A 26,422-nucleotide genomic window follows, 5' to 3' on the forward strand; every position below is an offset into this window, starting at 1 on the left:
AATTCATGGCATTAGTTTTCTTTATTTTCAGTGTCACTTTATTACTTATTGACCAATCATAAACATCCTTGAGAGTTTCATTTGCTTTCTCGGCAAGGAGTTCTCTTGTTTTCTCAGCGACTATAATATTGCTGTCATCAGCGAAGAGGATTTTTTCACCATGAGTAACACTACTGGGGAAGTCATTGATGTATATCAGGAACAGTATTGGTCCTAATATGCTATGTTGCAGAATCCCTATATTAATGCTGTTTGGTTCTGATAAGTGTTTTACTAAATGTTTAGATCTATTTGAAGTATGTGTTATCTCTATTCTTTGCCCCCTATCTGTTAGGTATGATCGAAACCAGTCATTAGCTACCCCTCTTATTCCTAATGCTTCTTATTTAATTAATAGAATCGTGTGGTCAACTGTATAAGACGCCTTAGAAAGATCCAAAAAGATGCCTGTGACACACTCATCTTTATCAAGAGCATCAAGTACAACTTTTGTGAATTCTACTATGGCTGACTCGGTATTTTTGTGAATTCTACTGTGGCTGACTCCGTATATTTGCCACTTTGGAAACAAAACTGTGATTCGCTTAAAAGATTGTATTTATTCAGGAATTCATTAATCTGTCTTTCATAATTGCTTCTATTATTTCTGAGAATGCTGACAGCAGGGAAATGGATCGGTAATTTTCTATGTCTTCTGCATTACCTTTCTTAAGCAAATGTACAACTGTTGTCTGTTTTAACTGCTCTGGAGATGTCCCTGATTCATTTATTATATTTGTTAAGGGGTCTTATATAATCCCTATACATCGTTCCAGTACACACATTGGTACTATATCTAAGCCTACTGACTTTTTAATTTTTATCTTTTGAATTGTTTTACTGACTTCATTCTCTGTGGTTGGAAGTAACATCATTGTATTTAGTGCAACATTATTTACAGGTGTTATATTTGTTTGAAGGAATTTTTACTGTAACTTCTCTGAAATACTTGAAAAATGCTTGTTTACTTAGTTTGCTAAGTTCTGTGGATCATTTATTACTTTATCCCCCTCCCTTAGCAGTATGTTATTCTGTATTTGTTTGCCTCTCTGCGTTTCCTTTTTTATAACATATTATTATATATTATTTTGTCATTAAATGACTTTTTTGCAGCAATCAGCAGCTTCCTATAGATCTTTTTGTACCTATGATAGAAATTTAAGAATTCTGGACCACTGCAAATCTTTTTCATGGAACTGAGGTGTTTAAGTGTTTGGGAGGACTTCTTAATACCTGCTGTTATCCATCTGTTTTTGTGAGATGTTGATACAAACATGCATACTTTTGGAAATGCCTTTTCAAGGTTCAATTTAAACAATTTGGAGAATTCAGAGAATTTCATATTCACATTGGTATGCAGTGTAGCAAAAGTTGCTAGTTTTTCAAAGTGTGTTACTTATTTGGCTTGATGACAGGGTCATAATGAAATAAGGGATTACATTTCCATTTTTCTTTACTGTATTGTATCCCAGAGAGGGTCTGGATAAAAGTGAGTTTAACAACAAGAAATAACCTAATTTTTAAAATGCCTTGTGGAGGCATAGGTACAAATATAGATTCACTTGGTTTTGTAGAGTTTTGTATGCTTTTTGCACAAGAAGTAAATGTTTGTTTGTTGATTGTTTATACCAGGGGAATTTATACCCTTTTTTATAATATTTTAAGCTACATAGTTTGGTTTATTGAAGTTTTCTAGGTGTAGCACCCAGACCAGTAACTTAGTGATGAAGTAAAACAATGTGAGGTTCTCTAAATGAAGAAGCAATTGAATTACCAGTCCTTCTTGGTGGCTATTCCTTAACTGGTATGCAATAACTGTAATGTAAAAACTAGTTTATGCCCAGAACCTTGTCTTGACCATACCTTACATTAAAAATTTAAAGTTATGTGAAAAGTATGTTTATTTTAGCCAAAAAACACTTCTGTCACTTCAAGCAAAGTTGAAGTTATCTGGTCGTATATAACAGGTTTAGGTGAAGCCAAGTTAATTGTTGGACGTTTTTACTGTCCATCTGTTTTCTGCTGTGACAGTTCTAGAGTCATTTAAAGAGAGTCTACAGTCAGCAGTGTGTAAATACACAGATCACGCAATACTAGTTGGAGGCAACTTGAACCTACCAAGTATAGACTGGGGCATCTGTGGCTTCATTGCACGTCAGACAGTTTTGCGGAGTACTTTAGAACACTTAAGTCTGCAGGCTTTCCTGGCCATTGTCACTGAAGTTAAAATCTCCAGGGTTGTTAGGCCGTGTCATATTTCTTCAGACAGTCAACATTTCAACCCCTCTGCTGTAGATTGAGCACTGTCAGTGACCAATGTCACCTTTTCTTATGGGAGTTTTTCCACGCCAATAACCTCCTTCTTCTGCATTATCACAGGAAAACTTGTCTTACTATCTGGTGACAATGGCTTATCAGTGGTAGCCCAAGATTTTTACCCAATAATCCCACTTTTCCAATACAAGTCCAGGAAAACTCACCTTTGTAATAGAAGATGACACTGATCTCTGATGGTGTTTAATGTAGTGGATACCACAAGACCCTGAAGAAAATCTCAGCAGAGGGTTGAAGCATCAGTTATTGGAAGAAATGTGACATGGCCTATTAACCAGAAGATTTTAACTTCACTGTAGAACACATTTTCCAAAAACTGTCTCAAGCAGCTAGTTCAGCAGCCCACAGGACACGGAAATAGACAGACAGGCCATACATTATCAGTGGCATCAGTATAGAGATGGGGATTAGTAATCATGATGTCATCATAGCAAGTATGGTTACAAAAGCTAATAAACCAGTCAAAAAGGCTAGGAGAGCATTTCTGCAAAAAAGAGCAGATAAGCAGTTGTTAGCATCTCACTTAGACAATTAATTTCAATCATTTAGTTCCAGTATGATGGACATACATGTGCCTAGTAAGTGGATTGAGAATGGAAAAGATCCACCCTGTTTTAGCAGTGAAATTCGGAAAATGCTGAGGAGTCAAATAATAATAATAATAATAATAATTTTATTGTCATTCGGCCATTACAGCAATAGACAACGTCAAATACATGCTAAAATACAATTAATAGTTTGAAAGAAACAACAGGTTTCTTGTTAACATTATAGTATTATATTACAATTGATAAATTCTCTTATGTCATAGAATGGGTGGAGGACTAGCCAGTCATGAATTGCTTGTTTGAATAGTTGTTCAGGTAATTCTTGAACAGATTGAGGAAGATTATTAAATAATTTGTACCCCATGATTTCGTAGCTGTTGAGTGACTTTGACAATCTGTGGTAAGGAATATAGAGGCACCTGTTCCTTCTTGTATTGTGGCTGTGTACATTTTCTCTGGTTTTTGTTTCTGGTAATTTCTTCTTCGTATAAATTAGAACATAGTATATGTACAAGTTTATAACAGTCATGATTTTCTGTTCACAGAACAATGGTTTACAGTGTGCCTTATATGCAGAACCAGTAATTATCCTAATAACTTTTTTTTGCAGTATTAATATGTCATGTACACAGCTAGAGTTCCCCCACAAAATAATTCCATATGTTATTATACTTTGAAAGAATGAAAAATAGGATGTTCTAACATATTTTTCAGGAACACAATCCATAAGTCGCCTTAACAGGTAAATAACTCTTGACAATTTACCACTAATATATTGTACATGTTGACCCCAAGATAATTTATCATCAATGTATACCCCAAAAATTTGACATAACTTGGATCATCTGACAGAAGCTTGTCTCTAAGACTACAGACCATCTGCTGTGTTTTGTTTTCATTCAGCAGGAATCCATTTGCCTTGAACCAATAGGATGCTTGGTCAATTGTCTTTTCTGCACAAGTTTTAAGGCTATTGAAATCCTCACTAGCATGAAGAAATGTTGTATCATCTGCATACAACACAGTGGTGGACTTGATAAACGATGGCAGATCATTTATCATTATCAGGAACAAAAAGGGGCCCAGCACAGATCCCTGCGGAACACCTACCTTGACTTGCTCTATACTCGACATTTCTCTCCCTACACAAACAACTTGCTTACGATTCTGAAGATATGATTTTATTAATTTAAGGTTGTTATGTCTAATGCCATAGAATTCCAGTTTTTCTAGGAGTGGCTTATGATTTACACAGTCAAAAGCTTTGCTTAGATCACAAAATGTGAGTTGAGCATAGCCCTTATCCTCAAACACTTGATGTAAGTATTTGACTACAAAGTCTATAGCATCCACAGTAAACTAAGTTTTTCTTAAAACCATACTGAGATTCACTAATTATTCCTAATTTTTCAAAATAGACAGATAGCTGTTGGTAAATTACACATTCCAGAATTTTAGAAAAAGCTGGGACTCTGGAGATTGGTCTGTAGCTGGAAGGTGAGTCCATATCTCCCTTTTTATATATTGGAATTACCCTAGCCACTTTGAGTTCTTCGGGAAAATATCCTTCAGATATGCATTTATTTATACAGAATGTTAAGGGTTACACACTATAGTCTATTACTTTCTTTAGTAAATTACAGGATATGTCATATATATATCTACACTGTCTGAAGATTTCATCCGTTTTACAATGCTTAGGACATGACTAGGTGAGACCTCGGAGAACGTAAACGTACCTGTGTCTGTTGGTGTTCTGCAAACATTTTTAGAAAGTAACTCTGATGAACTGATATCAGGTTTGATTATAGTATTTCCTACATTTTCAACAGATTTAATAAAGAAATCATTGAATTTTTGGGGACTTATATTAATTTTTTTGCTTCTCACATCTTTAGCAACACCGTTTATTAATTTCCATGCAGCTTTGCACTTACTTGTGGAATTATCAATGGTATTGAAATTATGTGCTTTTTTGGCTTCTACGATGGCTTTTTTATACTCATTCCTGCATTTTATATAGGCTAATCTGGCATGTTCTGCTTTCTGATTGCTACATATATTGTGCAACACCATAACTTGGTTTTTCATATTTGATAATTGTTTAGTGAACCATGAATTTTGTCTGTTTGTAGCCCTGTTTGTAAAGCCTTTGTCAGTTAATTTGCATTTCTTTATGGGGATGTTGTCATTAAATTGTGTCACAAATGTTTTAAAAATCTCTCAAATAATAGTTTCTCTGACAAATCAGCACTAAGACTATAACTTGTGTCACCGTGACATTGGTTGAACCAGTCTCTCTCAGCAAGGGACTTACAGAGCTGAACAATTTTGTCATCTGTGACAGGCCTGGTGATTATAACTTTTGGGACAGGCTTAGGAATATTACTATTATCAATACAGAACCTACTTGTATAGTTTAAAGATACAGAGTCATGATCTGAAAATGGAAACGCTGTAACAGCACATGTTTCTTCTGTAGTTTTAAAGTTGACAAAAATATTGTCAAGACATGCTTTATCTCTTGTGGGCCTGTTATTGAGTGAGTGCAAATTGCACTGTCTTAGAAGGTTTTTCAACTCAGTCACAGCACGTTTATGTGTTGTTATATCAAAATCTGCGTTCAGATCTCCACCAATTACTATGTCATAATGCAACCATCTGGTCCCTCTTAGTGCATCTAACAGCATGTCCAATTTTTCTAGAAATACATTGATGATACCCTTAGGTGACCTGTAAAGGGATACTGTTACTAACTTAAGACTGTCCATAACTATACCAGTGGCTTCAAAGTTCTGTTCCTCACATAAATAATCTAGGTCCAACTTAACAATGGAGCAGCTGAATGACTGATTAATATATATTGCCACACCACCTCTTATATGCAGTTTTCTACAGTAACTATTTGCTACATTATAGTTATCAAGTTTGACAACTGGAAGTACACTCTCAGTAACCCAATGTTCACTCAGACAGAAAATATCAAATTTGTTATCTAGTCCAAAACTGTTTACAATAAATTCTTCATCTATTAGTCCTTGAACATTCAGATAGCAAATTTTAAGATCATAATCGTTGTTTATTTTAGATTGAACGTTTTGGTGAGGTGTTATGAAATTTGTTACACTACTTATCTCGTGGGCTTCTTCATCTTGCTGCCTTCCACTAAAAAATCATTTAGACGGACAGGAGGTGCTGTTTTCCGTCTACCCGTAACACTTGATGCTGCTTCTCCTGCTGCAATTCTCATTTCTCCTTTTAGAGGCACTATAGTTACTGTTGCTGGTGAAACTTCTGCTGTTGATGCTACTGTTACTTCCTTTTCCACTGCTGCTACTGATAATGCCACTGGTGACTGTGACGCTTTACATGTTTGCACAGTTGTAATTTTTTCATCGTAGGGTTGACGAGCCCTCATGAGACTGCGAGAACCAATATTGTTTTGTTATGTTAATCAAATCTCCAGAGCGTTGATGCACGGTGTTTTGTGTACAGATGTTTAGTCGGAGTTGTTTTTTATCTGTTTCGAAGTAAGTCCATTCGTTTCGGTCCCCCACTCATCCTCTCTTCTCCTTATAGCACATTTAAGAATTACGTGAAATTATGTTACGAGATGTTTCTTCCTCATATGCTGTTGGTGCACTTTTCTTTTCTGTTGTCATTGGCAGAAAACCTGTTGCAGGTAGTGCTATTTTTACATAGGCATCCACTCCTGCTGTCTTTATCACCTGGAGAATTTCTTTGGCCAGCACTTTCTTGCCTAGGTTGTTTCTGTGCAGTCCATGTCTAGTAAAATGCTCTCTTACTGAACTCGTTGCTTCAATGAAAGTTGTGTGCACAAAACCGCTACAAATCTTCCTGAATTTCCGATTTGTCGCGATGATTTCTTTGTTTACACACGAGTCTTCCGTTAAGTCGTGTATGTAGGGAATGTTTACAACAAATACCTTCGCCTGTGAAATTTTTCCTAGCGTTTCTTTCAGTGTTCTTACAGCAAGGCTGCTTTCATTTTTATAGACATCGTTTCCCCCTCCGATTATGACACAGTTGACTTCGCTTTTCACGGAACTTTCACAGTTTTTCAGCACTTCTCGTAGAGGAGCACCAGGTTTCGAAATTCCAATCACTTTATATTCGGACTGCATATCAGACATGATTGTAGCCAGTCCCTTGCCATGACTCGTCGATAATATGTATATTTCTTCCTTCTTCTTCTCTTTTTCCTTTTTTGCCTCGTGTTCAGTTTTATTACAAGTTGCTCTCACACGATTTTTTCGTTTAATAGTATTTGATGGTAACGTGTTTCTGCTGGCACTTTTTTGTTCAACAGATCTTTCCGAGCAGTTACCTCTTACACTGAGATTTTTTGTCCCTGATTCTGAGCTGTCTGCACTTAGAACATCGTATTTATTCATTAGTGGAACACGAAAAACATTGGTATTTAAGACAGGTCGAGAGATTTTCTTAGGCCTAGTATATACACACTCACGTTTGCCTGTTTGCATATCTGTGGGAAGGTCCATATAGTCGATCAAACTTTTCAGGCTGTTGTACTCTCAGTTCAAAAGAAAATACACAAATGACGACAGACAAAAGTTAGTAGAGATTCACGTGTCTGTGAAAAGATCTCTGTGTGAAGCATACAACAACTACCACAGTCATACCAAAAGATCTGGCTGAGAAAACTTGTGGAACGATGTAAATTTGCTAAGCAGGTCTAAGCTTTCCATCTAATCACTCTTTGAACAGTCTGGTGTGGCTGTTGAAGATGGCAAAACAAAAGCTGAAGCATTAAATTTCGTGTTTAAGAATTCATTCACACAGGAGAATGGTACAAACATACCATTGTTTGACCATCACACAGAGTACTGTATGGACAACTCAGTAATAAGCATCCCTGGTGTAGACAAACAACTGAAAGAGTTGAAAACAAATAAGTTGCCAGGTCGGGACGGAATCCCAGTTTGGTTTTACAAAGAGTAGCTCCTTACTTATTTATCGTGAATCTCTTGCCCAGCACAAAATTTCCAGGTGACGTAAAAAGCGTAGGTGACTCCTGTATATAAGAAGGTTAAAAGAATGGACTGGCAAAATTACATTGGTTTGCTTGTTCAAATGTAATAAATTTCCTAGAGATGGAAAAGCTCATATCCATGAATCAGCATGATTTTAGGAAACATCACTCGTGTGAAACTTGGCTTGCTCTTTCCTCACTTGATATACTGGGAAGTATGGCTGAAGGGCAACAGGCAGAATCCATATTTCTAGATTTTCGAAAAGCATTTGACACTGTACGCCAGTGCAAATTGTTAGTGACAGTACAAGCTTATGGAATAAGTTCCCAGATATTTATTTTTTTTCTACGTACATAAATGATCTAGTGGATAGGGTGGGAAACAATCTGTGGTTATTTGCTGATGATGTTGTGGGGAGAGGGAAAGTGTCAGAGATGAGTGATTGTTGGATGATACAAGATGACTTGGACAAAATTTCTAATTGGTGTGATAACGGCAGCTGGCTGTTAATGTAGGAAAATGTAAGTTAATACAATGAATATGAAAAACCAAACCCATAATTTTTAGATACAGCATTGATAATGTCCTGCTCAAGACATTCATGTCTTTTAAATATCTGGGCATAGTGTTACAAAGCAATATCAAATGGGTAATGCATGTGTGATTTGTGGTAGGGAATGTAAATGGTTGACTTCAATTTATTGGAAGAATTTTGAGAAATTGTGGTTCACCTGTAAAGGAAACTGCATACAGAATGCTAATGCAACCTGTTCTTGAGTACAGCTTGAGTGTTTGGGGTCCACATGAAGTCCTCTTAAAGGAAGACATCGCAGCCATCCAGAAACGAGCTGCAAGATTTATTACCAGCTTGAACAACACATAGTGTTATGGAGATGCTTCAGGAACTCAAATGGGAACCCCTGGAGGGAAAGGGACATTATTGAGAAAATTTAGAGAACTGTTATTTGAAGCAGAGTAGAAAACGATCCTACTGCTGCCAACATACATTTCGCCTAAGGACCACGAAGATAAAATACAAGAAACTGGCACTCGGACGGAAGCTTATAGTCACTCGTTTTTCCCTTGCTCTGTTTGTGAGTGAAACAGGAAAGGACACGGCTAGTTGTGATACAAGGTACTCTCCACCATGCACCATACAGCAGCTTGAGGAATACATATGTAGATGTAGAGGTAATAAGTTGATGTGTTTGTTTTATATGAGGGCATGCTAAAAAGTAATGCCTCTGAATTTCTCGTGTAAAAACTTCTAAAAGCTTTTTAAATAAAACAAATTTTTTAACATTCTACATCCTTATTCTTCCTGCACATACTTATTTCTCAACATTGTTATCCTGGCGATGAATACATTTTTCCCAATGAGAGACCAGTCTGTTGATGCTGTCACTGTAGAATGTCTGACGTCATTGACAGAATCACAACCTCACCTCAGCTTGCACTGCTTCATCAGTTTAAAAGTGAAGTTCTCGATGGTATTCTTTAAGTTTTGGAAAAAGCTGAAAATCGCATGATGCCATATGGGGACTGTATAGAGGATGATCGATGACAATGACTAGTCATCAAGCCTGCTCCAAAATGAGAAATATCCTCCCCACCCCTTCAAAAATTCGTATTTTGCCTCCCACCAAACCTCTGCAATATCTGTGTCTGCCTCTTCTACCCCTGCTCACTACCCCTTGCCTCATGGCTAACATCCTGGCAATAGACTTGTTGCATACATCCTACCACTTCAACCTACTTCACTTCTGTCACTGGCATCTCCTACCCCACTGCCGAAGTGTGGCCAAGAAACAGCTAGACCACCCAGTTGCTGAACATACCATACAACTTGATATGCATCACTTTAACGACTGCTTTGTAGCCTGTGCCATCTGGATTCTTCCCACCAACAGCAGCTTTTCTGAATTGCACAAGTGTGAATTGTCCCTACAACAATTCTTCATGCCTGTAACCCCCCTGATCTCAATCTTTGCTAGTCTCTATCCCTTTTTGCCCATCCCATTTCCTGCATTCACTGCAGAACCACATGCACCTCCTATCCCACCAATGCAACTATATAGTCCTTTCATCTTCTTTACTTGTTTCCTACCCCACATCAGTTACATTGCTTCTCACACACAAGTAATTACAGTCGGGCCTTAGCACCTAGAGACAGTGGCCTTGTGTCTGAGTTGTTCTTGTGCGAGTTTTTTACTTCTGAAGAAGGACTTTATCCACAAACTGAAACACTTGTAGCATTCTTTTTTGTTGTGCCTGTCTGTAGTTCAGTGCTTCATCTGTTGGTGAGTAATAATCTGTTGAATGTTGTTATGCCATTGTGCACTCAAAATAATACTCACCCACAATGCCGAATTTATTGATGTCTTTTGTCATATCTTACATACATGTTATTGTAAGACTCCCAGCCACTGTGTAAGTTGACACAGGATTAAGTTCTTTACTTTAGAAATCAGTTAAAGATTGGCTACTGCGAATACATTGTCTCCTTTATCCATAGAACAAGTCATATGAGTCATAATACCCATGGTTTTCATATTTGGTCAGAGATATCAAAATGAGGTTGTCAGTCTATTCTGAGGAGCATTTATTTTCCATATTAATACTTGAAACTGTTGTGTTATTCATTCTGTACTGTTTTGTACTTTTTTTAACAGCATTTGATAGCTTGTAAACTGGTCTACATATTTCCAACCCACAACTACCGTAAAGAAGCAAATGAAAACATGTTTCAGCAATGATTTAAGGACAGTTGCACAAACACTGCCTTCATTTTACAGAACTTGATGAAGTGTCTGTAGATGCTTCAGAACACAGCAGAGTTGCAACCGGCTAAAACGAAATAAATAAAACATTGAAAAAGAACAAAAATTATGGTCTCTTATGGCTCAGAATGAACCATAGTGGCCTGTTAAAGTTGTGTGTGAACAGTCCAAAAAATGCTGTTCTAAAACTCTTAAGAGCAGCACCATTATCACTACCATTTTAATTGTATAGAGTTCAGGAGGCCTCAAATTGAAGTATGTTAGGCGAAGTCCAATAAAACTATAAATTGGCAGAAGTAAAATGGTTGATAACAGGCACTGTAAACAAAACTTCACTCACCAGAATGACATATTGTTGTGAACCATACAAAGGAAATAATATTGAAATGGGAAGAATGAATGTATAGTGGAAAATACATTGAGTAACTCATTATTTTGTTAAATTCTGACAGCTAGTCTAGTGACCACACAGACAGTAGTGCAAGTGTTTCTCTACATGTATCCTTTTGGTGGTGCAACATGTTGGACCCAATACTGAGTTGTGTTCTCAGCTTGCAATTTTCTTTTGGTTGATTAGCAAATTTTTTACTTCAAGGCATTTGCTGATTGAGGATGAACACTTGTATTATTGGTGTTGTTCGTGCATAATCGTGTAGTTACAATACTAATGTACAGACTGCAGTGTCTACAATTTTTGTTCCTACTGCCACCACACCACCACAAATAGCGCCCATCCCACTGCGAACAAAGACAGTGACGACAAAATCACACGTTTTATTACATTTGCAGTGTGCATTACACTATTGTTCTCACGAGCAAATGGCTTGCTGTATATCATCCTGCAACACAGCCCCCCCCCCCCCCCTCCACTGCCATCCGTCAGTCACGAAGTTATCTTATTCAAACTATAATTAGCTGTCAAATGCAGCATACTACTAATGATTGTTTGTCATTAATTCAGAAGTGATTTGTAATATAAACACCAATGTGTTTATTTGTATACAGGGTGTATCATAATTAATGGCATAAATGCATTCAGCTGAAAGTACACGATACTAGAAGCAAAAAAGACTGAATAAACATGGGGTCAAAAATGCATACCTTAAGAACTATGAGCAATTTTTCATCTTTGATACTTCCACATTTTGAGAAGTAGTAGTATGGACCAAAATAAGAAAAAAATGTCCAGTAAACATGTGCTCTAAAATGCATACCTTAAAAGTTATGAGCAATTGTTCATTAGAAGAGTTGTGTTTCCATGTAGCAAAGATGAGCATGTGCTCCTAGGTCTTAAGGTATGCATTGTAGAGCACATGTTTACTGGACATTTTTTCTTGTTTTGGTCCATACTACTACTTCCCAAAATGTGGAAAGCAAAGAGCGTGCAATAAAAGAGATTTGCTTCACAGTATCGAAGATGAAAAATAGCTCGTATCTCTTTAAGTATGCATTTTCGACCCTATGTTTACTGAGACTTTTTTGCTTCTAGTACTTTCAACTGTATGCATTTACACCATTAATCATGGTACACCCCTGTACAGTAATGTCTATAAAGCATCAGATTTACATCTTTTGATACTTGATAAGGCTGATTTCCTTTATTACTGTTTTCTGTCTACGGAATGAAACATCTTCTAAAATACATGATATAATAAGAAATATGATATTAGTATTGTTTCATTTGGAACATCAATGTCATCTTGAAGTACTTAGGTTTAACGTAACTTGTATAGTTTACATGTTGCAAAAGAACTTAAGTTCTCATCTAGTGTGAGTGGATAATAATAATGGGGTAGCGGTTACATAAGCTCTTCATAGAGGGAGATGGTTTAGTTCGGTGTTATGAGGGAAATGAAGAGGGAGCTGTGTTAGTTGAGACAGGGACAAAGTTGACAGCGCTAGTTAATCCTATTTGTGGACTTCAAGGACATAGATATTTGTACTAAGAGTGACTTTAAGACTCAGCAAGTTCCATATATGAGGGGCATTCAATAAGTAATGAAATACATTTTTTTTCCTCCGCCAATTTTGGTTGCAAATTCCGAAATTGTTGTTGGAGATTGTGAAATATTCGTGCTTCAGCCCCTGGAGTCCCATGAAGCTCTGATAGGTGGTGGCACTATACATACCATTCAAAATGACATCTGTGACGGAGATGTGTTACGAGCTGAGAGCTGTCATTGAGTTTCTTTTGGGAGAAAACTAGAGCATCGCAAATATTCATGGACATTTCCAGAATGCCTGCAGAGACCTGGCAGTTAACAAAAGCATGGTGAGCCATTGGGTAAGGCATCTGACATAATAGCAGTGAAGTCACACAAATCACTCCAATTCCCATCTGACAGCTGGCCGCACGCAGCTATGTCTCCTGTTGTGTTGGAATGTGCGGACACTCTCATTCGAGGTGACTGACAGATTACAATCAGATGCCTCACTGCTCAACTGGATGTCCACCAGTTGGGGTACTCACAGGTGCACGCTTACTGTGTTCCTCACTGCCTCACAGAAAAAAATACTGAGCAGTGAAGGATCATCTGTGCAAAAGTGCTTGCACATTATGAGACTGATTATGACAATCTTTTGTTGAACATCGTCACAGGTGATGGAACATGGGTTCATCACTTTGAACCGAAAATGTAACAGCAGTCCGTGGAGTGGTGCCAGACCACCTCTCCTCCAGAAAAAGTTCAAAGCCACACCCTCAGCTGGTAAAGTCATCATCATCACCATCATCATCATTTAAGACTGATTATGCCTTTCAGCGTTCAGTCTGGAGCATAGTCCCCCTTATACAGTTTCTCCATGATCCCCTATTCAGTGCTAATATTGGTGCCTCTTCTGATGTTAAACCTATTACTTCAAAATCATTCTTAACCGAATCCAGGTACCTTCTCCTCGGTCTGCCCCGACTCCTCCTACCCTCTACTGCTGAATCCATGAGTCTCTTGGGTAACCTTGTTTCTCCCATGCGTGTAACATGACCCCACCATCTAAGCCTGTTCGCCCTGACTGCTACATCTATAGAGTTCATTCCCAGTTTTTCTTTGATTTCCTCATTGTGGACACCCTCCTGCCATTGTTCCCATCTAATAGTACCTGCAATCATCCTAGCTACTTTCATATCCGTAACCTCAACCTTGTTGATAAGGTAACCTGAATCCACCCAGCTTTCACTCCCAAACAACAAAGTTGGTTGAAAGATTGAACGGTGCACAGATAACTTAGTCTTGGTACTGACTTCCTTCTTGCAGAAGAGAGTAGATCGTAGTTGAGCACTCACTGCATTAGCTTTGCTACACCTCGCTTCCAGTTCTTTCACTATGTTGCCATCCTGTGAGAATATGCATCCTAAGTACTTGAAACCGTCCACCTGTGGTAAAGTCATGTTTTTAAAAATATTGGGAATCTGATATACCAGTATTTTAAAAAATATCAGTATCTGCCTTCGACAAATCGAAGAAAATTATCGCCGGAAAAAATACAGATGTGTCGGCAAAAAAATATCAGCTGCACATTGTAAATATACTGCCAGCTTTAGAGCTATATATTTAAGTACTGATGTATTATTAGATATTCTGTACATCAACAAACTAGCAGCCTGCTTGCCCTCCTTAGAGCAAGAATTGAAACGAAAACGATACACATCACGCTTGGCAATAATCACTTTGCAACAATGGCAGCTGCAGGTAAGTGGCATAATAAAAGGTGTCCAATGGGTCCATCATTCGGTTTCATCACTTATTGGATTTACCTGGAACACTTTATGTCAACTTCCATGTTTTTTTCATTTCTGCCAATTTCAGCGACCTAGCACTAGTAGTGTCAAAATAGCATGGAGAAGTTAAGCGTTGCAGTTTCTGTTTGCAGTGCCGAGTGCCGATTACATCAGCATCTCTCCTCACACCTCTTTGCCCATTGCAAAGACCAATCTTGTTATTTAGATTTTTGTTCATCAGTTTCAGCAACTGATTTTGAAGAATGCCGAAGTGAAAGAAATAGCACACTAGTTGTATTGAAAATTGTTTTTCAACATAACTGGTGTGCTGTTTCTTTACATTGGATATCGTGTTATTCCATTTACACTACTACCCCCAAGTGCAATCGGACTTCTTCTTTGTGCTCGGACTTCTTCTTTGTGGTAAATACTTGCTTCACACAGTCGAAGAGAAAGTGTGGAAGTTATGAAAGCTCGAAAAGTAATAAGATTCCTACACACAGTGAAAGTAAAATTATGCTCTACTAAAATTTCAAAAGAACAACTTCAAATATTTATTGAAAATTACGGAAAAAAATAATATAAAATGAAAATATCAGCACTCGATATTGCCACATCAGCATCAACAATATTTTATCATCAACCCTACCCTGAAGGGGTTATTCTGTTTGACATTGTCCGTCATGGTGCAATGATCAGATCTGAAATGTACTCTGTTACTCTCAATAAATTAAAGAAAAGATTTCAGCATGTTCATCACCACCAAAATACAAACAAGCTTCCCTTTTTCCATGACAACAGAAGGCCTCACATAACGTCTGTGCACCAAAGAGAAGCTCACGAAACTTCATTGGATTGTTCTTCCTTATCCACCCTACAGCTTGGATCTTGCAGCTGCCAAGTTACATTTGTTTGGTCCAATGAAGGATTATTCCGTGGGAAGCAGTATGTGGATGATGGGGAGGTTATTGATGCAGCAAGACATTGGCTCCGAAGTTGCCTGTATTGGAATCCTGAATAAAACTTACCTGCTTCCAGAAAAAAATGTTGAATAACATACTGAATGCCCCTCATAAAAAACCATGTCTGATAGAATTTAGCACAAATCACAGATCACGAACTTACAGTTTGCAGCAGTGTTGGCTGTCACGGACTTGCTGATAACTGGTTTTTATCCTGTCTAACTAAACAAATAAAGTGTGCCACATTTGAAATCTTAGGGAGCTTACACAACAGGAAGTGTACACAACTAAAGAACATTTTCAGAGTATACAATAAGGATCAATATTATGTCTGCTATTGTAGTATATCACAGTGGTGTGCAAAATGTAAGAGTGAAATCAACTTTCACATGATGTGCCACTGCCAAGTATCATAGCTCGATGAAACTTGGACCATACATACAACCAACTGCTTCAGCACAGTACAGGAGGTATCTGAAAGAAATATGCAATTAGACGAACAGAAATGACTCTTTTATTCAAAGATAACAATCATACTGAAGTGACAACAGTTCATGATGGTCTTATGGACATTACAGAATGTTCTTAATATGGTATGTGATCACCGTGGACAGCAGTGTATGCTCTGCAGTTTGCTCCAACAATGTTGGCAGAGGTTCTTGTGGTGGGGTGTTCCATTCTTCCATCAGTGCATTTGGAACTGCTGGATGGTCATTGGTGCATGTGGACATGCTGCAAAATGTATCACCAATGCATACTGCATGTGCTCAATGGGATTTCAGTCAGAAGAAAGGGCAGGCCAATTCATTCATGGAATATCCTCTTATCCAAGAATTACTCCATCTACATAGTTCACTGTGGTCATACGTTGTCATTACGTGATCCACCTCTCACCATATGAGGGTATGTTCATCACTGTCGGACATTTTGGTGAACCGTGGGTTGTGTTGTGGGGAGGCATCATGTTGCATGGGTGTACTGACTTCCAAATTTTTGAACACAATACACTCACCAATCAGCATTATTGTGACACTATTCATTTTCCACCAGTGCATCTTTTCAAGGGTGCATTCAGTCCAGACTTCATTTTTATGGATGACAGCGCATGACTGCATCAAACTGTGCTGATGCTTACACACAAGCACGCACAATCTGTACATTTTCAATGTCTTAACAACTGTTGTGTTAGTTTCAGGTTGACGGTGTAATACATTACAAGAGCACTCGTTGTCGTGGTGAGTAATTGCTGTCATTATCTAAATAATAATATGTTAAGTGCTAAAGATCAGTATTCACTCCAGAATTTTAATTCACTTAAAGTAAAATTATTTAAGTCCTATAGTCACTGTTAATCACGTTTAATCCTACATTTGGAATGATATCTTCTCATTATTGTCTGCACTGGCATTCTTGCCTCACTAATTGCTGAAGTATAATCTCACATGTTATAAACTTCTGCAATACTGTAGCACAAGTACATCAGAGATCTCCAGATTTGCATTAGATATATTTTATATTGCAGTTTTGGGATTGGAAACTGTTTCCTGTGTGTCCGCCCCCCATATCTCTCTCTCTCTCTCCTTCCAAAATCAACCTTTTATTTTGTTTAACATTTCTACTGTTCGCCACTGCAATTCATGTTGGCGTTCACAACCTGTGTCCAAGTGGGCAGAATGCTGGGGGTGGGGGCTAGTTGACGTGATGAAACTTTACGTCCTGGCACTAAAGCAAATCCCAAATCTGGTTGCCACAATACTATTCCCACTTCCTGCTGCCAAGGCTAGAATATTGTCAGTGCAGAATTGTGCAAGAGCTAGACCATAGCAGTATTGACTCGGATTACACCATGCCACTTCCTTGGTCTAAGCAGTCAAAAAATGATGCCTTGGAGAACAGAAGGGTCGATTGATGATAAATACTGCCCACTCCAGTCGTGCAGTATCTGTCATGGTTCACAGCCAGCTCTGAGGAGTACTCCATGCCAGTCATTGACATGTTGTGGGTCATCTTGCCTAACTACTGCTAGACACTGCCTCCATTAGCTGTGGGTCTATGGGCTGCAGCTAGTTGTGGTGCTGCCAAGAGATGAACTGGTGCCTTCCAGCTGGTGCCCATCTTTTGACTGATTTCAACCAGCTTCAGGGTGCCTCACTGGTGGTCCATGATTTGTAACCTGAACATACAAAGGAGCATATGCTAGTCTGCGCCCAGTTAGCATGGACAGTGTAACTTACTGTGAGCAAGGGGCACGGCTCAGTCATCACTTGTTGTTTGTTTTGAAATGTATGGAGTACTAACTGTGAGCAACCTCTCAGGTGGAGAAACTTAGTTGTAGCAAGAAGTGTTGCAATAGTATTAGAAATGAGTGTCCTGTTGTTCCAATTTTGTTTTTCCTATTGTTATTCTTGTGCTTTAGATTATGGTTTCATAACATCTGAGTCAAAAGCACAGGTAGTTACTAGTCAGGAAGCGGTGCAATCTTTAGTGGACCAGGTAACTTATGTTTTGATAGATGTAAAACTGTACCTTGGACAGATGAACTGCCTGCTGCAAATGACCAACACATTTGACAGGAGACACAAAAACTTATGTACAGTGAAGACCTAAGGAATGCTCGTGATACAGCAGATATAATAGCCATAGATGCTATCGTGAAGAGTTAAATGGGGGTTTGCAGAAGCAAAGTGAATCTGTAGAGAAATTTGTAGATAAAACTCTGTCCAAACAGGCCTTGGAACACCCAACAGTACAGATGGACTGCTGTGTTATCGTCAGCCAATAGGCATCTCTGGATGTAGGTATGGAGGGGCATGTGGTCACCACATCACTATCCTGGGTGTTGTCAGTGTTTTTGACCATAGATGCTACTTCTCAGTCAAGTAGCTCCTCACTTGGCCTCGTACAGACTGAGTGCACATCGCTTGCCAACAGTGCTTGACAGACCTGGACAGTCACCCATCCAAGAGCTAGCCAAGCCTGACAGTACTTAACTTTGGTTATCTGACAGGAATCAGTGTTACCATTGTGGCAAGGCCATTGGCTAGAGTTTTGTACATAGAATAGGAAAAATTAATGTAATTATCATCTGACAGTGATGAAACAAATGAGGTTGTTCTGCAGGAAGCAGAACAGAGGGCCTTAGAGGCATTTATTCGGGAACTGCCCCCCTATGTGTCCAGAACAGTGCATGCAGGATTTCCAAAGTACTTGGCTGATACGATAGGCATAGCTATGGCTGTGGAGGAAATAGATGCGGTAAGTAGAGCCCATGATGGGATAAATGTGTTTTCTGATGAAGATGTGACGTATTATCATTGTGGATGTTCAGATCACATATGAAGAAGTTGTTGTCAGCCACAATGTGGGAGAGTGGGACACCAAGAGCAAGATTATAGAAGTAAACAACATAATGGGAAAGGATATGAATAATCAACTGACAAACAGCAACAGGAGCCCCAGGTCCATGTGCAGTGCTCTCAGTGAATTTTCATGCTACAAACACATATGCAGCAGTGTAATGTTGCTTGATAGGCATAGTGAACAGTAGGGACACAGATTTTTGTTACACACAGACGCCCACATGTCCATGGCAAGTCTGGACCTTATGGGAAACAGGTGGTTAACTCACTGCGTCATATGTTACATAGAGTTGGGGGTAATGATGTGTAATCATTAGATTCAGTGATTCATGTGGTAACAAAGCAATTCTGGGAAACATAGAAGTTTTCTCCCTTATCGGTGATACTAGGGCTAGTTTTCCTGTATTAAGCATCAAGCTAAAATTTACCTTGGACAGCACATGCTACAACACAGGGGAACATTATTCCATCTGGGAAAAACTGTTGTCAGTGATATAGTGTTGCAAGGTTCATCTCTCATGAAAAATGAATAACTAAAACTGTGTGTATGAGCACTAAGGACACCAAATCATATGATGAAGAACTGCAAGATAGAGGGAAACCACTGTGGGCGAACATGGGAATGGAACTACATGTTAAGATGTGTGGTAGAACCATGGGGACTGAAGGTGTCGGTTTGTCTAAGAAATTATTGGTTATTAATTGAAATTTTCTAGAAAGACAAGTTCAGATCCTAATCGTGAACAAACCATGAATATAACTGCATTATGTGAAAACGTGAAGCATTTGGAAGTAACAAAGAGAATAGCAATGGCGAAGTTACCATTAGAATTCAAGGACCTACTTAAAAATGGTTCAAATGGCTCTGAGCACTATGGGACTTAACATCGGAGGTCATCAGTCCCCTAGAACTTAGAACTACTTAAACCTAACTAACCTAAGGACAACACACACATCCATGTCCGAGGCAGGATTCGAACATGCGACTGTAGCAGTCGCGCGGTACCAGACTGAAGCGCCTAGAACTGCTTGGCCACACCGGCCGGCAACCTACTTAATCCTCATGGCTGCAACCCCATTCACATAGAACAGGATCACGACTGGGAATCAGATCACATGAGTACTGTAAGCCCTACAGGGTGCTCCATTACTTATACTGGTAATAGAGTAATTCATTAACAAACAATTATGCTTTGGTTTGAGGAAAGTACCAGCAATGGGGTGCACCAGTGATGATAGTACCAAAGAAAAGATCAGACAGCCTCAATAGCTGCATGATTTTGGCACACAACCAGTATTGAATATAACAGAAATTCTTGATAATTTGGGCAGTGTTGATATTTCTTTGCTATATACCTTAAGAAGTGGCTATCATCAACTAGAAGTAGTGGCAGAAGCTCTGCCAGGACTGCATTTACAATTCCTTAGGGTCATTACCAGTTTTGGTGATTTCCGCATGGTTTGAAAAATGCACGAGCCATGCTTCAACAGTTCTTTGACAGAGTTTTGAGTGGATTAAAGCCAAAACAGTATATGGTGTATTTATGCTATATTATTGTGCTTGCTAGTGATGTGAAAGATTATGTACAACAATTGAGAAGTGTTTTTTAAGAGATTGCGCTCAACATATATAACACTTATCGCAGAGAAGCATCATTTTGCATTACAAGGAGTAAATTACATAGGACCCACAATTAGCCAAGATGGAATAAGAAGAGATCCAAGATTGTTGAATGCTGTGCGGAATTTTCCATCACCTCATACAAGCAAGGAATTACAGTCACTTTGGGTTAGCAGATTACTATAGGAAACTTGTCCCATGGTTTGCAAAAATAGCATGACTGCTCACACACGTAATAAAGAAAGGTGTGGTATGTAGTTCCATTGGACACCAGAGTGAAAATCTGCATTTTAAAAATTGAAGAAATCAGTTACAACTAGTCCAGTATTGGGCTTTCCAGGGTACAAGAAAGAATTTGTATTATTGTAAAAGAATTTGTATTATTGTGTGATGCTCTCAATCATGCATTAGGTTGTGTTCGAAACCAAGAGGTACAGATTAAGGAATATCCAGTCACTTATGCATCACAGCAATTGAACAAAGTAGAAAAGAACTATTCTATTCCAGTAAAGGATATGTGAAGCTTACTATATGGCATGATGGGAAAAAAATTAATGTGCTAATAGATCACACAGCATTGAAGTAGTTAAAGGGATTGAAGGGTCAGCTGAGTAGACATATGTGTTGGGCATTAGAATTGAGTGAGTTTCCAAATAATTCATAAATCCTGTAAGAAGAACATTAATGCAGATGGCCGTAGCAGAAAGATTCTTGTGATACAGACAGTAGACTGTAGCATAGTAGAGTGGTAAAGAGCACAAACTGCTAATGTGGATTGCAAACTATTTGAAGTGCAACCAAAATTTGCCATTCATGATGGTGGATTGTGTAAGACTGCAAGGAGAAGTATGTAAACAAGCACTTGATCATGTGTTATAAGTTCATGTGGAGCGTAGAACAACATACTGAAGAGCAGCCTAGCGTTACAGGAGAATCCATAGACAAAATATGGAAATGTATATTAAGAGCTGTGTGCCTTGCATACAAGCTGCAGAATTAAATCATCAAAGTGCGCCACTGCGGAGGTTGCCAGAAGCCTGTAAATCTTTTGAAATGACAATGATGGACATTTTAGGACCTTTTAGCCAGGACCTGTGGCAAACCACTACATTCTGTTTATTATGAATCATTTCTCGTGCTATGTAGTGATGGTTGTGATCCTGAATAATCAAGCTAATAACTGTAGCACAGGCAATGGTAAATAATTAGTTACTCAAATTCTTTCTTCAAGAAATGATAATCGTGTATCAGTGCACCAACTTTGTGTCAGAATTATTGAAGTAGTTTGCCATTTGCTTCGTAGTCACAAACTGAGAATGAACCCATTACATCCATGAGATAATGGAAGAACTGGATGTGCACATTGAACAACAGGGGCAATGCTGAACCACTGTGTGAATAGCAATCACATTGATTGGGATGCTTTATTGCCGTACTAGACACCGGCTTATAATTCTAAAACTCATTGAAGTAGAGGCCTATTACCATGCGAAGTGGTATATGGTCGGAAAATCTCATCACCAATTGAATGACCAAACCAAAAGTATGGGAAAAAATAAAAGAAATTTCACAAGAGCACTTCAGAGACATGTGGAAATGAGTACAAAGAGCCAATACTAAGGCTGTCAAGCATCAAGAAAGAGTGCAACTACATAATGGTAAACTTTAAGAATATTGTGGGGGTCAGTTGGTGACACTAATAAGCCGAAATATCCCAGTTGCTAAAATGGAAAAATTATTCACCTTGTGCAAAGGTCCATATCAGATTATTGAAATGACCACACCAGTGAATACAAAACTACAGTTACCAACATGTTTGTTCAACCATTTCACATGTTGAGTGTATTTGTCCTTTTAGGGGTGCACTAGATTCATTGCTACCAGTAATAGCAGACCTCCCAAGAAAGGGGGAAGAGATAAAAAGGAAAAGGAGAACCACACGCACTCACACAAACCGCGTGCGTGATTCTGTATGCGTTAAGATCACAAAAAAATTAGTAGTGTATTAAGATGTTTATCTGTTGTTGTAATTGTATGTATTGTGTCTTGTAGCCCAGGAACAAAAGTGTGTAGTTTTTGTGCAAATGGAAGATGTTGTATTATTGTGGATATTAGTTGCAGATAATAATGTGCAGGAAAAGTAACCAAGTGCCACATCTGTGATGTACAAGATCAGAAACATGGTGTCCTGTCCTAGCAGGGTGAGTCACACAGTCATAAATACTGCCCACTCCAGCTAAGCAAAGATACTGTATATCTCATCATCCACACCCAGCTCTGAGAAGTATTCGACACCAGCCATGGACCTTATGTGAGTCATCCAGCTTAACTACTGCTAGCACTGCCTCCTGTAGCTGCAGATCTATGGGTTCTGCGTAGTCCTCCTGTTGTCAGCAGCTGAACAGGCACCTTCCGGCTAAGGCCGTCTTGTTGCATACTTCAATCAGTTTTTGGGTACATACCTTTGGGTCCTTAGTTCCCAGCTCAGGCTCCAGTGCCACCCACACCTGACTTCGTGCCGAGTGTATCAGTGAGCCGCTGACATTGTATCGTATCTGAGGGGTCTTTGGTTCACAGTTATGCTCATGTGCGTCCTGCACCATACTTACCACAGGCTGTTAGCTGGTCATGCATTCATGCCAGACACAGCTGTACATGCCTCAGGAGGAGCTGATTTCACTTCTACACCATATCATGCATGTCTGGCATGGTGAGTCTGTACAGATGCCACCTCCTGCTACTGTATGCTGAGCTAAGCAAGAACCAACTGTCGAGGGCCAGCTCGTGCTGTTGGCTACTGACCACAGTGAGGCAATGAGTTGCATGCTGTACAAACTGTGATCAGTAAAATTGTTGTTATTTCTCACTACCTCCTTGATTCCACAATGGCCAACCACCTGTTCCTATGTACCTGCTTCCCTAGCAACCATCCTGCATCATCTTCACAACCTGCAACAAGGTCAATAAATACTCAAGCCATCATGACCCTTCTATGCTTTATTCCTCTTTAGAGATGTAAATTGAATTTTTTTTTCTCTTGTTGTGGGTTGATTTTTAAGTGATCGATATATTGTGAAATGCCAAGGTAACAGCAATTACCCTGTTTTTCCTTCTTTCCTGGTTGCTGTCTTGTTTCTCTTGATGTTGTGGTCCTGTAATGCAGTGCCACGTACTTAACACAGACTTTGTTTGCAATTGCAGTGGGGTGAGGGCTATAAGAAAGCTTCAACCTTTAAATAACTCACTATGAAATCACAGAACACTGCATTCATAATTCTTCTATGTTCAAATAACTTATCAGCTCATAACGTCAGATAATTAATGAAGCTTTTCAGACACCATCTTCGTACATGATACTTCAGTTCACCCAAAACCGTAAGTTAGTACTTAAATCGAGATACTATGAGATAGAGTCCATGTGACGATTCGATTTCAGTGCCAGCGGCCGCCACTGAAGTCCCACTGAGTGACATCTCCGGTGGTCACAGTGACTGAGAGTGCACTCCAGGATTTGTCATGTGCTTGCTGCTGGCAGTGTGCGGGCAGAACTTTCCGAAGCGGAATGACAAAAACCTCTCAGTACGACAGAGACGGCTGAAGAAGAGAGTGGCTGCAGTCTTTGCCTCGGCAATCTGTTGGAGTGATTGGGGCACATGATCAGTTATCTGGAGGTACCAAGCCATTGTTGGATAGGATGGGCATGAAGAATTTTATGAAGGGGCTCACTGGAACTGCTGCATACCACCATTCGCCAAATTGTGTACTCTGAGTGATGTTAAACAGCCACATAAAAAAAGCTGATGTTAGTCAAGATGGCCCTTTGAAATTGTTATCCTAAGTGGATTCGTGTGGCCATTACAGCTTGTAAAAGCATGCTGGGCCCATAACCTGGAGGTCTGTGGATCATAACCACACTCTGCTACCAAAGATGTAATGTAGCAATAGAGTGGTGGTGCTCGGGCTTACAGGCATTTGTAATGACATTCCAGGGGGCAAAGTTTCTTTCTTTTATTACACACAAATATTTAAAGAAAACTCAACAAGGTGAACCCCCAGTTAGCCTTACAAGGGAATTAATAATACAGAAATGGTGGTTTTTTTAAATATGATATTTAAGATCAGTGAGCAGGGAAAATTTGAATTTAAACTGTCATTCCCCTTTTACCTTTAAGAAACAACTAATATAAAGGCAGCAGCTAATGAACCAGCAAGACATAAACATACTTGGAATCAACCAAAACAACTTTCAAATTGTGTATTGGGTTCACCTTTACGCATTTAGAATAAACAATTTTAAAAGGTCCCACAGGTTATCTTTACATAAAAAAAACAAATCCAATCAACTAACATGGCAGACATAAATCACACAAATCTCACTAGCAGTTAACAAGAAATCAGCATGACATAAGTGTACTTGGAATCAACCAAAACAGCTTTCAATTTATGTACTGGGTTCACCTTCCTTCATTTAGTGAACAATTTTAAAGTGTCCACAGGTAATCTTTACACAAGGAACAAATCCCATTAACTAACATGGCAGAAAAAATTAACAAGAAAGATTTAAATTTACTCATTTGAGTTCATTGTTCTGGATTCCAGAATAAATAATATTAAAATTACCACATTTAATACTTACACAATAGACAAGTCCATTACTGTGAAACTTCCTGGTGGATTAAAACTGTGTGCCGGGCTGAGACTCGAACTCAGGACCTTTGCCTTTCATAGGGAAGTGCTCCACCATCTGAGCTACCCAAGCGCGACTCATGCCCCATCCCCACAGCTTTACTTCTGACAGTAGACTTCTGGAAGTCCATTACTACTTCGAATTGATAGCTCACACGTTAACATTACCCATATACAGACTCCCTTCCAAAATGTGAATGACATCTTTTTCAACAATAACCAAATGAATAACAGGATACACAATACTGAACATAATATAACAAATATGGTTCTTGTCAAGAGAAGCACACCCATCCAAAACCATGTTGACCCAATACTATAGCCATGAAGCACACCAGTAACGTACTTCACAACAGTCAAGTCACTCAATCATGTAAGCAGTAAATGCGCTTTTACAAGCTGTAATGGCCACATGAATCCACTTAGGCTAACAGTTGCAAATGGCCATGTCAGCCAACATCACCTTTTCTTTTATGTGGCTGTTTAACATTACTCAAGAGTCCACAGTTCAACGAATAGCAGTCCCAGAAGGCCCCCTCATAAAATTCTTAATGCCCACTAGATACAACAACGGTTCGGGCCTATGGATGACCGGCCATGTGTGCCGACCACTCCAACAAATCAGCAAGGCAAAGACTGAGGTCACTATTCCTCAGCAATTGCTGTTACAGTGAGAGGCTTTTGTTGTCCCACTCTGGAAGGTTCTGCCCGCACACAGCCAGCAGCACGAATGTGGCTGATCCTGTAGCGCCCTCTAAATCATTGTAGCCGCCGGAGGTGCCACTCAATGGGAATTCAAAGTGGCAGCTGCTGGTGTCAGAATTGAACCATCACAGTCTACATAAAAGCATTCATTTTTATTTAGAGCTTGACCATTGTCATCAGGCCCCTTTCTTCTTTGGAGTCCACAGCACCCCCAAAGCACAACTGCAAAGTGCAAGTGACCCCCCACTGGGCAGTCCACATTACACACCCATTGTCACTTTCTGCAGTGTGCCAGCATTTTTCTTTCTCATATCTGTACATAAATTCCAACAAACCCTTTACTACTAATGAAAGTTTGTTTTTTCACACACACATATTTCATTGGTCTAGTAAAAAGGAAAGTGAGGCCTGTCACTATGCTTTATAGCATACCACTACAAAATAAAACAACATTTAGCCTTTCTTGCATTCTCTCATTACTGCTTTTTGCATGCTTGATAAGTTATTTTTCCATTTCACAAATGGTTTCATGGTGTAAAATATTATTTGTTACATTCATTGTTGAAACTTGTCAGCACTGAAGGCAAACAGGAAAAAGTCATTAGCAAAACAAAGATGATCTAAGTACATTTCTTTGACAAAATTCCATTCTCTTTTT

At 38.9% G+C, this 26,422-nt stretch overlaps 1 protein-coding gene across 1 annotated transcript in view; it reads left to right on the forward strand.

Moving 5' to 3' along the window:
* Positions 1 to 26,422, forward strand: part of LOC126088258 (mutS protein homolog 5-like) — a 230,114-nt gene that overhangs the window by 123,491 nt on the left and 80,201 nt on the right. Inside the window, exon 11 of the mRNA XM_049906387.1 lies at positions 16,583 to 16,628. Within this exon, the coding sequence (XP_049762344.1) occupies positions 16,583 to 16,628 (46 nt within the window). The remainder of the gene's footprint in view (positions 1 to 16,582; positions 16,629 to 26,422) is intronic.

This window comes from Schistocerca cancellata, chromosome 6, assembly GCF_023864275.1.
Source record: "Schistocerca cancellata isolate TAMUIC-IGC-003103 chromosome 6, iqSchCanc2.1, whole genome shotgun sequence".
Classification (NCBI taxonomy): domain Eukaryota; kingdom Metazoa; phylum Arthropoda; class Insecta; order Orthoptera; family Acrididae; genus Schistocerca; species Schistocerca cancellata.